The sequence below is a fragment of the Styela clava genome, chromosome 1, assembly GCF_964204865.1.
Source record: "Styela clava chromosome 1, kaStyClav1.hap1.2, whole genome shotgun sequence".
Taxonomy (NCBI): domain Eukaryota; kingdom Metazoa; phylum Chordata; class Ascidiacea; order Stolidobranchia; family Styelidae; genus Styela; species Styela clava.
In genome coordinates, this window is record NC_135250.1 from 5,082,323 (window position 1) to 5,097,306 (window position 14,984).

At 36.1% G+C, this 14,984-nt stretch overlaps 2 protein-coding genes and 1 long non-coding RNA gene across 3 annotated transcripts; all 3 read right to left on the reverse strand.

Moving 5' to 3' along the window:
- Window positions 1–1,173: 1,173 nt before the first annotated feature.
- LOC120343862 (uncharacterized) lies at window positions 1,174–3,298 on the reverse strand. Its single transcript, XM_039412886.2, has 2 exons — window positions 2,731–3,298; window positions 1,174–2,198 (listed from the first exon to the last, which is right to left on the reverse strand). Exons 1-2 carry the CDS (start codon window positions 2,938–2,940, stop codon window positions 1,950–1,952), a joined length of 459 nt encoding a protein of 152 aa, XP_039268820.2. The 5' UTR covers window positions 2,941–3,298; the 3' UTR covers window positions 1,174–1,949.
- Window positions 3,299–5,947: 2,649 nt separating this feature from the next.
- LOC144426616 (uncharacterized) lies at window positions 5,948–7,744 on the reverse strand. Its single transcript, XR_013477743.1, has 2 exons — window positions 7,247–7,744; window positions 5,948–6,919 (listed from the first exon to the last, which is right to left on the reverse strand). It is a non-coding gene; the product is annotated as an uncharacterized LOC144426616 (long non-coding RNA).
- A 2,097-nt stretch (window positions 7,745–9,841) lies between these two features.
- Window positions 9,842–12,928, reverse strand: LOC120343852 (uncharacterized). The gene is made up of 2 exons (XM_039412875.2): window positions 12,493–12,928; window positions 9,842–12,092 (listed from the first exon to the last, which is right to left on the reverse strand). The coding sequence occupies exons 1-2, from the start codon at window positions 12,694–12,696 to the stop codon at window positions 11,613–11,615; spliced, it is 684 nt and encodes a 227-aa protein (XP_039268809.2). The 5' UTR covers window positions 12,697–12,928; the 3' UTR covers window positions 9,842–11,612.
- Between the last annotated feature and the right edge of the window lie 2,056 nt (window positions 12,929–14,984).

Genomic DNA, 14,984 nt, shown 5'->3' on the forward strand with positions numbered 1-14,984 from the left:
TGCCACAAACGAACCGCGGCAGCTCTTGCCATGGTTTTATAGCGCTATTCAGTGTTCAGTAATCAGTATTAACGATATATTCACAAATTATTGTACCAAATTTTAATTGATTATGCGGAATTATATCTACTTAAACCTTAACCCTAACCCCAAATCCATCAAAACTGTATCCATAAGAAAAACGTTCCAACTTACCCAATATTTGTTACCATAAGAGACAGCCCGGTCTTTACGGTCCACCTGCCGTGGTTACGACAGCAAAATTTTATCTGCCATTGGTTTTCAATTTGCTGCCGCGGTAACGGCAGCTCGTCTTTGGTTTGTGGCAGCTAAAAAGTCAGTTGCCATAGGTTTGGCCGTAGCGGCCATGGTATGGAAATACCGTCATGATTTTGCGGCAGCTGCAGACGCCACAGAATACTTAAAACTGCACTTACACTACTGCACACTGCCTATTGACCTATTCTATATTATTCTGTAGACGACGTTCTCGTATTATTTTGGACCTAATCAAACCTAACATTCGTAATCGTGTTGAAATACAAACGAGATGCAGTGCGGACGAAGAGTAACAAAACCCTACGATCATTTAGCGTTGATGAAACAGTCCTCGTTAGAGATTATCGTGGGAGCTCAAAATGAAAACGTGGTGGAATAACAAAAATAATAGGTTCACTGACTTATCTGGTCAGTGTCGCTTCTAATGTTAGTTGGAAAAGACATGTCAACCAGATTATTAAATCTGACATGAACATCAAGCAAGAATATAGATATGAAGAGCAACTGAGTTGAATCTGAAGATGATCCTTTTGAACATGACGAGCCTGCAAGTGTGAAACCGGATGCAACAGACAGTGTAGTACGCAAAGATCCAGTGCTTTCTCCAAACATCGAGTCTCCGCCACCGAACTCCCTTAGCGGTCGGACACCGGAAACAGCCAAATCCAACAAAGACCCCAAGGTCAACTACACACATTGAAGGACGTTACCCACTTCGGCAGAGAAAGAGACCAGATACATTTCAATTTTAAATTGCCTTTACTACATCATTTGTATATGATTGTCAGCGTCAAATCTTGTTACTAACATTTCTTATTTTTAGGAGGGAGGTGATGTGGAGTATTTATTACGTCATAAATCGCATGACTACTCATGCGATTTACTTAACACGCTTTGTCCTTGGCCGTAGTTTCCGGCGAGTCGATGGTTTGAGAAGGTCAATAAAGGAAGTCGCTACAACGTGTATACCTGTGTATTTCTTGCGAACATAATGGGCTTAGGAACACAACACATACCTTGGAACAAAACAGTGGTAAACAACCGGGGACCCGCGGCCCTCCAATGTGGGCCACAGAGCAGTTGGGGTGGAGCACCATGCTAGACACAAAACGGATTTTACTTTCATGCTTGATAAATTTTTCTCATAGGCTGTTTTTCCTTTGTTGAGCGTGAATTGTCTGAACATATTGGGATTTGGAATCTACGAATCAAAGTAACACTATAAATACCACTGGATTGAGAAATAGGGGGGTCATGAGTGCTGAAAGCCTTTAGAATGGGGCCATAGGATATAAAAGGTTGCGTAGCACTGCCTCAGAAGTTCAATCTATAATTTACAGATAAGTAATTATGTTAATGTTACGTCATAAATAAATATACTCTACAATGAAAGCAATACACTCTACAAATAAAGTGAACTCGAATTAATAGCATCGTATAAAACTATATAATATATACAATATGTAAAATCAGGATATACTCTATAATGTTGTAATAATTATGCACTTCGACGCAACTATGGCTATAACATATAAATGCTACTAATGCGTTTACAGATATAACATAGAAATTATTTTCCCAACAATATCTAATTTAAAAGGAATTCAACAAATGTAAAAGCCCATTGACTTCATAAAAATAAAAAGTCTTGCAATTTTATAGGATTCGCATTACCAGTCTAAAATAATATCGTTATCAGCTTCGTCATTTGTAAGAGTCAAGAATGCAAATGAAGAGAGTAATGTGTCTGCATTAAGAGTTCTGAACCTTCCGCTTCGTACATTAACAATTCCTGACCGTCCTCTGCGAACTCGTATACTTTCGCCGGCTGTTTTTGTCGTAAAATATCTTCCATTATGCGGCTTTTCTCCCACGTAGTCAACTACAATTTCGTCTAAATGCCCCCGCTTTTGCAGCTCCTATGACACGAAAATAAAACAAATAGATTTTAAGAGTAACATCAAGGACTTATATGAAAATATTTAGTGATGATTTAGCCTGGTTACAGGCTCACAGTATTTTTGAATCCACTTGCCAGATTTACAGAATTGCTTGTTTCGTTGTTTATTGAATCCACTGGTACTAAAATACAAAAGTGTCTCACTGCCCGGACTGCTTTGTAATATAATGCAGGGTGGTCGCTAGAAAAGCAGAAAATTTGAAGTCAGATGAGATCACGAATAATATACGTGCTGATTTCTTTTTCGATACGTTTCTCTTCTCTCCAGGATCTAGGTTGCTTTAGTTTGATACCCTTTATGTTCTATTCAATTTAATAATATTCTGACACCCGCATCATGGAAGAAAGCAAGAAACAGCTTTGTAAATGTTATTTTTTGTAAAAATAAATAGCTTTTTGACATATTTTCTATTTTTCTAGCGACCACCCTGTCTAATAATACATGAACGATAACATCACACACAATAAGCACAACTTAGAAATTCACTTACTTTCATAACGTACAGTCTCCTATTGTTTCGACACCAAAATTTATCATCAAATCGATAAACTTCCATTCGAGGAAAAACATCAACTGATAATACCCCGACAGCAACGTCATTAATGGCTTCGTCGATACTTCCGCCATTTTTGAAGTTTGAACTTATTGAAACTTGCGTGTATCGCAGTTTATCTGGAGTGGTAGCCTTAACCCTTTTCATTATTGAAAAATCGATTTAACAAATATGAGAAATTTGTATAAATCAAATGCATTACGCTTTCGGTACCTGCACAATACCTAAGTTGCGCCCTCCGTCTCATTATGAGGCTTCACTCTTCCTATTTCCCCGTATAGGAAACATGGTAATTCCCCATAACCTCCCCGTGTTCTACATCATAAAAGGGGTTACCTAGCTTCATTCGCACGCAATGAACTACCAGAACCGCGTTCCAGAACCTTCTATCGTAAAATTTATGTTTCATTTTAGTAAATGTATAACGAGCTATACGTTAAAGTACAAAGGATTGGATGGTGAAATATACTGTACGAAATACATAAAACTTTTGTCTCGGAAAAGCCCCCGATAACACTCAGGTTACGTTATCGTAGCGAATAAATAAAATGAACAGCAAAGGCAAATAATACAGAAGTGCAGAATAAATATAAAGTGGAATAACGTCACTAAAGCCCAGAATGATGATGTATATGTCTGATGCTTTAATCAAGGTCCAGAATTTAAATATGACGATGTACTAAAAATAGGAAACAATCAAAAATAGAACACGGATTATGATTTATGAATATTTCTTTTTCATAACCCAGTAAACGCACCTCATTCAACGTCTGTTCAACGAGTAAATAAAACGTTGTGCAACGTCATTTTAGCACGGAGTGACGTGTCTGATACTTTGGGCCTAGGCCAATGATTTGAATGTGTAAATGTAATACGGGTTTTTATTAGCCAAGTCAAGTTCAAGACATTTATCACATTTATGATTTTCCATTTATAAAGAGACCAATACACTGGCCATTACGTTGAGTACATTTTATAGATAAACTGTAACACACTTCACTCTTCGATTTTTATTTTCGTTATCAGAGCGATGGACTACTAAAATGGGTTGCAGGCTTGAAGTGAACGTGGTTTAGCTTGAAATAAACCCTATCAGATTCAAGTTTCGCTTTGCTGTCGTTATCCGTGCTTTTACTGATACATGATTTGAAATGTAGCAAGCCTTTATCGGAGCAGCAGAACTTCCGAATTAAACTGCAATGTTCGATTTGTATTTCCACAGGGTCTTCTGAAATATTCTTGATAGGTCAAGCTTTGACTCTATTTTAAAAATATTTTTTTACTGTGACCTCATAATTATAATACATAACACACAAATTAGGCATTATATCGAATTTGCACATTTTCTTTTAATAATCATTTCTGAATTGATAATAGATCAATTCATGTAGTCTATTAGCGTACGGTAGCCTATAATAATCATTTGGAAAAATTATTTTATCAATTCGAAGACGTCAACAACAAAATCAGAAAGCCAGAACAAATGTTCCATGAAGCCCATCGTGTTTACAAATGGAATGCTTGACAGTCCTTTGAATGATGAATTTGTGAAAGTATTGAAGACTTGTGAGACCGGAATGAATACAAGGTTATTGTTACAAAATTAGCCAAAATTGGTTACGATTCGCAATACGAAAAAGTACGCTCCAGAAGTGTGTATAACAATAAGGAGGTAACTAATTTTGTTCGCCTATTTTACATCAAGTTGTGTAAAGGGACTGGAACCTATGGGCAGGGGGTATATTTACTTGGCTAACACAGACATTCCTAAAATTCATAATGTAACTGAAATAAGGAAAAACGGAATCAAATTATGGCCTAACCCTAACCTGGTAAACACACTACGGGAGTACCCCAAAAGTGATGAACTGACGTTTTCTCACTAGACCTAAATTTAATTAAGATCTAAATTTAAACATGATCTATAGATTTTGAATAAACGAGCGTTAACTGAAAACAAATCTAACATTGACTCGGAAGTCGGATTTAAATTCGATAACCAAATCTATAAGGACAAATCTGGAAGTAAAAGAAATTTTGTTTCCTGCAGTCTGAAGTAGGCACCAAATAGGTTTGGTTTCATAATAAGTTCAAGTTTTTCCAACTTAGAACTTCTAATCAGGGGCGTATCTAGGCCTCCTAAGGTATGACAGCTAGTACAAAAGTTCTAATCGTGAAATGTTTCAATAAAATAATTTCAAATTGGGAATTACTGAAACTGGTTTTATACTCAAATAATAATGTACGAGTAATATCACTTCAAAAACAGTCGTGAAAATTGTCATTTGAAGAGGCGCATTATTAAACTTTGCGGTGCTCCCGAGGTATGTGCACCAACCTGAACTGCAACCTGGTACCATGTTCAGGTTGTGCGCCATCATGGTGCACATACTTTCGGAGCTTTATCATGGGCGCAATTTTATCTTGATACGCCACTGCTCTTAGCCAATCTCAATGGTTAGAAGTTGGATAGCAAATTTTTCCATAACCCTCGGTCATTAAGAAACAACCTATTCTGAGAGCAGATTTGCAAAAATTGTGGCTCACGTTGAAACAGTGAGAAAAGATTTTACAAAATTACAGAAGTTGGCTGAGAATGTTTCGGAAAGATATCGGAACAAAGCATCGAACTACTCTGGGAAAATGGACAGAAGGGGTATCCTACAGGCAGAAGTTATAATGTTGAAAATGAGTATATTTTGATCTTCACATAATATGACGTTTTCAAATTCTGATTAGTAATTTGTTACATATGTGAGCCCTCAGCGTTTTGTTTGTCTGATCTCAGTTCAGTAGCAATATGACGAATGATGTGTGCATGATCTGGGAGTTAATTTGTTGAAACAGATAGAATTTTTTGATCACACTCAACACAATATGACGTTTTAAACGCTGATTGGTAATGTGACACATTCGTGGGTACACTCCGCGTTTTGTTTTCAGCTTTGTAAATAAATATGGCGCACGACGAGTACATGATTTCGGAGTTAATTTGTTGTAACAAAGTGAATTTTGGTGTTTTCAATTCCTGATGTATTATGTTACATACGTGCGTACACTCCGCGCTTTGTTTGTCTGCTTTCAGTTTTGCTAAACAATACGGCACATAAGAAATCTTTGTTGCGGCTGCTGTTGTTGTCGCCAAAACAAAAAATCTCCACAACTGAAATTTTTAGAGGTCAAAGATTGTTGTTGTCGCTACAATTTAATAGTATCGTATATAAATACACAATATATAAATACATATAATATTTATTCTTTAAAATTATGCCCATTTAAATGACAGTTGCTAGCATATAAATGATGCTAATGCTTCTATTGATATAGAAGCTGTTTTCTTACGGTAGGTACTCTAAGAATAATATAATAAAGGAAAACAACTATAGGCAATTAGTTACTTTATACTGGTGATGAGCAAACTTTTATTTTCAAATTTAAATAAAATATCTAAACTATGAATTTATAAAAATAATATCGATGTTTTTTTCATCTTCAATTCAACAATGTCAGCCTCAATCAAATTCGACACTGCCATAGCAAATAAATTTGTGAAAAAATTTAGTACTTTTCTAAAGGCGGCCGTTTGCAAAAAAAATTTCCTGAATGTGGCCCTTATTTATCATTCTTACGTAATTGACCTTACTAATAGATTTATGAATATATTGAAACAATCTTCCTAGTCAACTATATATTTTTGACGAGTGAAAAATCACATACAAAGTTAAGATTAAATGAGAAAATGGAACACACTTTTATTTGAGAGAAAAATAGGAAATATAAGTAGTTTTCTACTATATCTACCGAAATAAATTAATACACGCGATGGCCGTTTGACACGCTTTCCGCTCGAGCTTATCGGAGTATGTAACTTGATGCAATATTAAGTCATACTCCCATAAACGAACTCAAGACAAAGTCTTCAAAAAGAATCAGAATCCGAGTCGTCCGAACCGTATGCGGAATAGTCAGAGATATCTCCGAAGTCGAAACTTGCCATTCCTGACCGTCCTACGCGAACTCGTATACTTTTCTTATCTGTTTTTGTTGTAAAATATTCTTTTTCGTGCGGCATTTCTCCCAAGTAGTATACAACGATTTTTTCAAGATATCCTAGCATTTGCAGCTTCTATGGAACGAAAATAAAAAAAAAGATAGATCTAAAAGTAATATATATGCTTTATAAAAAAAATTAGAGTTGTTGATGAAAATAAAACATATCTGGCAACTGGAAGTCTACTAGAAATAGAGATATATTTCTTTGTGAAGCTTTCAACTGCAATACATTGACCCACGGGATGAAGTGGTGGGTGGCATGACGCGTCGTGCTAAGCGTTAGGGATATGCTTGCCGTCGTTTTTTTTCTTTAATTAACCAGCGCGGGTTCGCGTCCCCCCCTAACCATGCTAAGCCTCAATACCACATACAATACAGCAAAATATACAAATTCACTTACTTTCATAACGTACAGTCTCCTGTTGTTTTGGCACCAAAGTTTACCATCAAAAGAGTGAACATCCATTCGAGGAAAATCACCAACTGATAATGTCCCGTCAATAACATCGTCAATGGCTTTTTTGATGCTTCCGCCATCTGCAAAGTGTGAACCTATCGAATCTTGAGTGTAACGCAGAATATCATGACTAAATTTCAGTTTTGGAAAATCAGTTCAACAAATATAAATTTGTATAAACTGGAACGTTTGGCCTCCGTCACACGAACAAAATAACACCTAAGTTTAACACCCAGCTTGATTATAAAGATTCTTTTTCTTCTTTCCGATAACTTGGTAATTCCCCATGAACAACCCATGCTTGATCTGTTAGAACAGTGCTCCAGAACCTTCTTTCGACAAATTTCTATTTATTTTAGTAACTCAGCTCTGTATAACAGCTTAAAAGGATTGGATTGTTCATTGAATATACTGTACAAAATACATGAAACTTTTGACTCGGAATCGACTTTGCTTTGGAATCACGGATGCCTTTATTGGACACGTTAGTGGACATAACGATCGTTTTGGTATTTTTTGGACACGTAGTGGACATAACGATCGTTTCAATATTATGTTGTTGGACACGTAGTGGACATAACGATCGTTTCAATATTATGTTGTTGTTGTTCTTGTTGTCCTTGTTGTTGTTCTTGTTCTTTGACACGTTTTTAAAAAGTCGCTTTTCTCTTCGAATACTGGACCAATTGCTTTGAAATTTTCAGTGGTTGAAGATAAAATTTTTCTCCAGAAGGCTATTACTTTTTTTTTCGCTATGACGTCATCAAAATTATTGCCATTGGGTGGCGCTACGTGTCCATATATTTGAGCATAGCTCTCTTGTTGTTGTTGTTCTTGTTCTTGTTCTTTGACACGTTTTTAAAAAGTCGCTTTTCTCTTCGAATACTGGACCAATTGCTTTGAAATTTTCAGTGGTTAAAGATTAATTTTTTCGCTAGAAGGCTATTACTTTTGTTTATTCTTAAATTTTATATGAATCCTATGAGATATGATATTTCATACAAAATTTCGCGGTATTTATTTTTACTCATGGGAACACTGTTTTACACTTATTTCAAGCGGTTTCGCGATCGATTGTCTTGCTCAGTACTACAGCTACTGTAGGTCGGTACTGGTAAGTTGCCATACAGGTACCGTAACGCAGTGAAATTGACTTATTCCTTCCGCGGTATTACTAATGCTGCAATGCAAGTTTTATAGCCTATCGTATGCGGAACGGAATATCAGACCTACAGGTTCGGTACCGGTACTGGTAGCTCAGTACGTAAGTACGATACTGGTACTGGTGCCGGTACCGGTGTCTTACCACAATGAAATTACCGTAACTTATTCTTTCACGGTCCTACCAGTGCAGTAATGCAAGCGTTGTAGCACTTGTAGCCTACTATATTTGTTTATTTTGATGAGAGTCTACTGGAAACAACATAAAATTTGAAAGGGAAGAATTGTTCTGTGATCAATTACCGGTATCTGTCCTAAAGTGTAAACAACATAAAATTTGCAAGGGAACAACTGTTCTGTGATCAATTACCGTATATGGCCTACAGTGTACAGATAAGATGCTGGCTGACTGCTAATTGGTACTGGTAGCTCAGTACGTAAGTACGATACTGGTACTGGTGCCGGTACCGGTGTCTTACCACAATGAAATTACCGTAACTTATTCTTTTACGGTCCTACCAGTGCAGTAATGCAAGCGTTGTAGCACTTGTAGCCTACTATATTTGTTTATTTTGATGAGAGTCTACTGGAAACAACATAAAATTTAAAAGGGAAGAATTGTTCTGTGATCAATTATCTGTCCTAAAGTGTAAACAACATAAAATTTGCAAGGGAACAACTGTTCTGTGATCAATTACCGTATATGGCCTACAGTGTACAGGTAAGATGCTGGCTGACTGCTAACCGGTACTGGTAGCTCAGTACGTAAGTACGATACTGGTACTGGTGCCGGTACCGGTGTCTTACCACAATGAAATTACCGTAACTTATTCTTTTACGGTCCTACCAGTGCAGTAATGCAAGCGTTGTAGCACTTGTAGCCTACTATATTTGTTTATTTTGATGAGAGTCTACTGGAAACAACATAAAATTTGAAAGGGAAGAATTGTTCTGTGATCAATTATCTGTCCTAAAGTGTAAACAACATAAAATTTGCAAGGGAACAACTGTTCTGTGATCAATTACCGTATATGGCCTACAGTGTACAGGTAAGATGCTGCCTGACTGCTAACTCAGTACCGCTTGACACGTTTTTAAAAAGTCGCTTTTCTCTTCGAATACTGGACCAATTGCTTTGAAATTTTTAGTGGTTAAAGATAAAAATTTTCTCCAAAAGGCTATTACTTTTTTTTCGCTATGACGTCATCAAAATTATGTGACTCTACGTGTCCATATATTTGAGCATAGCTCTCTTGTTGTTCTTGTTCTTATTTGTCTTCTTCTTGGTATCGTTATGAAAAAATCGCTTTCCTCGTTGATTACTGGACCAATTGCTTTGAAATTTTCAGTGAGTAATGATTATATTTTTCCCCAGAAGGCTATTACTTTTATTTATTCTTAAATTTTATATGAATCCTATGAGATATGATATTTCATACAAAATTTCGCGGTATTTATTTTTACTCATGGGAACACTGTTTTACACTTATTTCAAGCGGTTTCGCGATCGATTGTCTTGCTCAGTACTACAGCTACTGTAGGTCGGTACTGGTAAGTTGCCATACCGGTACCGTAACGCAGTGAAATTGACTTATTCCTTCCGCGGTATTACTAATGCTGCAATGCAAGTTTTATAGCCTATCGTATGCGGAACGGAATATCAGACCTACAGGTTCGGTACCGGTACTGGTAGCTCAGTACGTAAGTACGATACTGGTACTGGTGCCGGTACCGGTGTCTTACCACAATGAAATTACCGTAACTTATTCTTTCACGGTCCTACCAGTGCAGTAATGCAAGCGTTGTAGCACTTGTAGCCTACTATATTTGTTTATTTTGATGAGAGTCTACTGGAAACAACATAAAATTTAAAAGGGAAGAATTGTTCTGTGATCAATTATCTGTCCTAAAGTGTAAACAACATAAAATTTGCAAGGGAACAACTGTTCTGTGATCAATTACCGTATATGGCCTACAGTGTACAGGTAAGATGCTGGCTGACTGCTAACTCAGTACCGCACCTACGTTAGGTACCGGTACCGCCGTGAATTCAGCTCTCATCTCTTTGTTGGACACGTAGTGGACATAACGATCGTTTCAATATTATGTTGTTGTTGTTCTTGTTCTTTGACACGTTTTTAAAAAGTCGCTTTTCTCTTCGAATACTGGACCAATTGCTTTGAAATTTTCAGTGGTTAAAGATAAAAATTTTCTCCAGAAGGCTATTACTTTTTTTTTCGCTATGACGTCATCAAAATTATGTGACTCTACGTGTCCATATATTTGAGCATAGCTCTCTTGTTTTAAATTTGATTGAAAATTTTTTTGATAAAGTAGAATAAAATAGAAACATTCTCAATATCATCACATGGAACTGAATCATACTTTAAAACAATGGTGCCCGACCGGGGGCCCCCGGCCCTACATAAGGGCCACAAAGCAGTTGAAATAAGAAATAGGGGGCAATTAGTGCTAAAAACCTCCGGAAGGGGGCCACGGGATATTAAAGGTTGGGACTAATGGCTTAAAAGTTCAATCTAGGATTTACATAGCGGCAATTATGTCAATGTTACACCATAAACAAATATACTCCATAATAAAACCAATACACTTAATTTGCTAATCGTAAGATATATAAATTCAGCATATACTTCATAATATTGTAATAATTTTGCACTGTGGCTGGCATATAAATGCTGCTAATGAACTAGAAATTGTTTTCTCGACTGCGGGTAATCTAAAGTAATGTAACAAATATAGGCAATTTGTCATCCTTGATGTTTGCACCTAGTGGGTCGGTTGACCTCACTGACAGGTTTATAAAACATCTCAATATCAATATATTTTTTAATCGGTAATGCATATTTTTCAATGCAATGTGCCGAATCAAATATTTTTGGTATATCGTCAGTATCTTCGTTACATCTACGTCATCAGTAATCGTCATCGTATTTGTCAGTATTTTCGTCATAATATACGTCAGTATCGTCGTTGCATCTCAGTCATTATGTTTGTCGTCATCATATTCGTCAGTATCTTCGTCATAATTTCGTCAGTATCGTCGTAACATCTTAGTCATTATGTTTGTTGTCATCATATTCGAGAGTATCATCGTCATAATTTCGTCAGTATCGTCGTAACATCTTAGTCAATATATTCGCCGCCATCTGTAATCGGCATCATCTTCGTCAGAATCTTCGCCATCATATTCGTCGGTATCTTCGTCATCATATTCGTCAGTATCTTCGTCAGTATCTTCGTCAGTATCTTCGTCATCATAGCCGTCAGTATCTTCGTCATCATATTCTTCAGTACCTACGTCATCATATTCGTCAGTACCTACGTCATCATATTCGTCAGTATCTTCGTCAGTATCTTCGTCATCATATTCGTCAGTATCCTCGTCATCATATTCGTCAGTATCTTCGTCATCATATTCGTCAGTATCTTCGTCATCAGTAATCGTTAACTTTGGAAATGCGAATTGTAAATAAGCAATTCTTGACCGTCCTCTGCGAACTCTTATACTTTTTCCGGCTGTTATTGTACTAAAATATCTTCTATTATGTGACTTTTCTCCTACGTAGTCAACAATGATTTCTTTTAAATGCCCCCGCCTTTGTAGCTCCTGTGTAACGAAAATGAAATTCCAAAGTTCATAATATTTTTTCTGTTTTTTGAATAAATCTATGAGAACTAACAATGCTGGCGTTGAAGCTAGGGAATTACAAAAAGATTGCTCAGACAAAAAGATTATAAAAGTAATGTCAAATGATTTAGGCTAGTTGTTAATGACTAATCCATATAACAGCGTTTTTATCGTCTTTGTTTAATAAACAGTAGCACGAGCGATTCAATAAAATAAATCTGCAACATAAATTAGAAATAGAGAAAGATATTTCCGAACTTATATATATTCGAACTTTTCTACGAAGATGGCAAAGTGTGGTGGATCATAATTTATTTAAGATGCATAAATGATGACCCCACACCACGCACAATACAGGACAACTGACGAATTTACTTACTTTCATAACGTACAGTCTCCTGTTGTTCCGACACCAAAATTTTCCAGCAAAACTGTAAACCTCCATTAAAGGAAAATCATGCACTGACGATACTCCTTTGGCAACGTCAATAATCGCTCTTTCGATGCCTCTGCCATTTTTGAAGACGCAGCTTATTGAATCTTGAGTGTATCGCAGGTTATCAGGACTTATGATAAGACTCATTTTTAAAAAATCGGTTCAACAAATATGAATGAGGAGCATTTCGCCTCCGCTGCATGAATAAAAAAGAAACGTAAGTTTCGCCTTCCTTCTATTATAAAGCCTCACTTTTTTGTATTTCATCGAACAAACTATACCAGAAGTCCAGAACCATGTTCCACAACATTCAGTCGTTAAATTTATGTTTCATTTTATAGTAAATGTATAACAAGCTGAATCAAAGTACAAAAGAATTGGATGTTGCGATATAGGCTATTGTACAAAATACATAAAACTTTTGCCCTGCCCGCCACACCCCCTAGTGTTTCGAAATCGTAGAGAATAAACCAAAATAACAGCGGGGGCAAATAACAGAAACGTAGATAGTATATAGAATGCAGGATAACCTTATTAGTGTGCAAAATAATGATATATATGTCTTATGCTTAGGAATTTACGATTTAAGAATTTTTATCACGGCACTTCCAGGAATGATAAAACCAGGACGCATGAATCCCATACCTATAGTTTCGTCACATATATTGATATTAGGGATTCAAATGTATTTCTTCATAATGTATTTCATAATTCAATTCCAGATACACGAACACATTTATTTTTAAATTTCATTAAAGAATTATTTTATTAAGTAAAATAATATATATATATATATACATTCTCAATACCATCACACAGAACTGAATTATACTTCAAAAACAATAAAGACAAAAAATGGAACGAACGCACAGTTATATCTCGGAGGAGATTAAGCTAGCCAAATAGTTTTCTAATATTTATACCTCAATAAAGTTATTCACTCTTTGGTAGTTTGGCCAAGCTTTCTGTGTTTAGTACATTACTGGATTTTTAATCGGTACCACATCCCCAATGGTGGGATTCAAAATTTTGCACAGGTCAGGTTCTATTTCACCACATGAGATTCTATTACGTGACACGCTTAACAAAAATCTAATCCATTACTGCGGTGGTCGTAACTCATTTCTACGCTCGCCTGACGTCTATAACAATAATGGGTGGCGGATCATCACGATATTTTTAGAACGAATTCGTGCAAACTTTTGCGAAACCCCATGATCCCACCATAACGATTAAAAAGCCCAACGACTTCATAAACAGACTCCAATATTTATAGGATTTTGATTACCAGTCTAAAATAAGATCGTTATCAGCTTGGTCATATGTAGCTTTTTTTGCTTTTTTGTCAATTCTAAAAAATATCGTGTTTTAAAACAAGGGCTTGTGTTAAATCATTTTTTTCTGTATTTTTTATTGAAATACCTCTTTAATCGCCGCGAAACTACGCTAAAACATTGCATTCTGGCAGCAACGCAGCACACGCAGCCGGAATTAGAATTTCAAAAATTGAAGTAAAAATTCATATTTGGCCTTTTCTTCTATTGCGTACATTTATCTCCACCAAAGTCATAAGATTTTAATCGGAATGAGATCGGAAAGCAATGAGATCAAAAGCAGCCTTCGGCAAACCGAATGGGTTGCGATAATGAGTAAAATGCTTACATCGGCGGCAATCTACTGATATAAACGATGAGACACCCTAACCTAGCCTATGCTAATTGTAAGAGTCCTTTGATGCGAAGACGCCACAACTAATCTGATATAACGAAGTCTCGAAACTCGAAGAAAAGAACATCAGCGTGATATAAAACAAAAGAAATTCGAAAAATCGGCCATCTCGAAACATGCCCTTTCTACGTCAAAGATAAATAAAGCACAACCGGTGTATAGCAAAACGATATAATTTGCCGACGTTTCGAATTTCTATTCAGAAAAACTTCATCAGGGCATGATGTGAAGAGTACACTATCATATATATATGATATATATATATTATATCATATATATATGATAGTGTACTCTTCATATCATGCCCTATATATCATGCCTCTATATATCATATATATATATGATATATATATGATAGTGTACTCTTCATATCATGCCATGATGAAGTTTTTCTGAATAGAAATTCGAAACGTCGGCAAATTATATCGTTTTGCTATACACCGGTTGTGCTTTATTTATCTTTGACATGAATATACCTGGTGGCAATCATGCGCTATTCAAGCACATTAAGGAGTCGCATGGCTCTGAAGTACTTAGACTTTGTCGGAAGTACTTAAACATCGGAAATGGTTTAGGGAGACACCGCATTCATTTATATTTCAACCGTATATATGATAGTGTACTCTTCATATCATGCCCTGATGAAGTTTTTCTGAATAAAAATTCGAAACGTCGGCAAATTATATCGTTTTGCTATACACCGGTTG

Excerpts from the sequence above, each read along its gene's own strand:
- LOC120343862 (XM_039412886.2), bottom strand. The coding sequence starts at position 2,940 with ATGAAAAGGGTTAAGGCTACCACTCCAGATAAACTGCGATACACGCAA. Across the intron at positions 2,199-2,730 it reads GGAGACTGTACGTTATGAAA|GAGCTGCAAAAGCGGGGGCA; the intron begins GTAAGTGAATTT and ends TTCGTGTCATAG.
- LOC120343852 (XM_039412875.2), bottom strand. The coding sequence starts at position 12,696 with ATGAGTCTTATCATAAGTCCTGATAACCTGCGATACACTCAAGATTCA. Across the intron at positions 12,093-12,492 it reads GGAGACTGTACGTTATGAAA|GAGCTACAAAGGCGGGGGCA; the intron begins GTAAGTAAATTC and ends TTCGTTACACAG.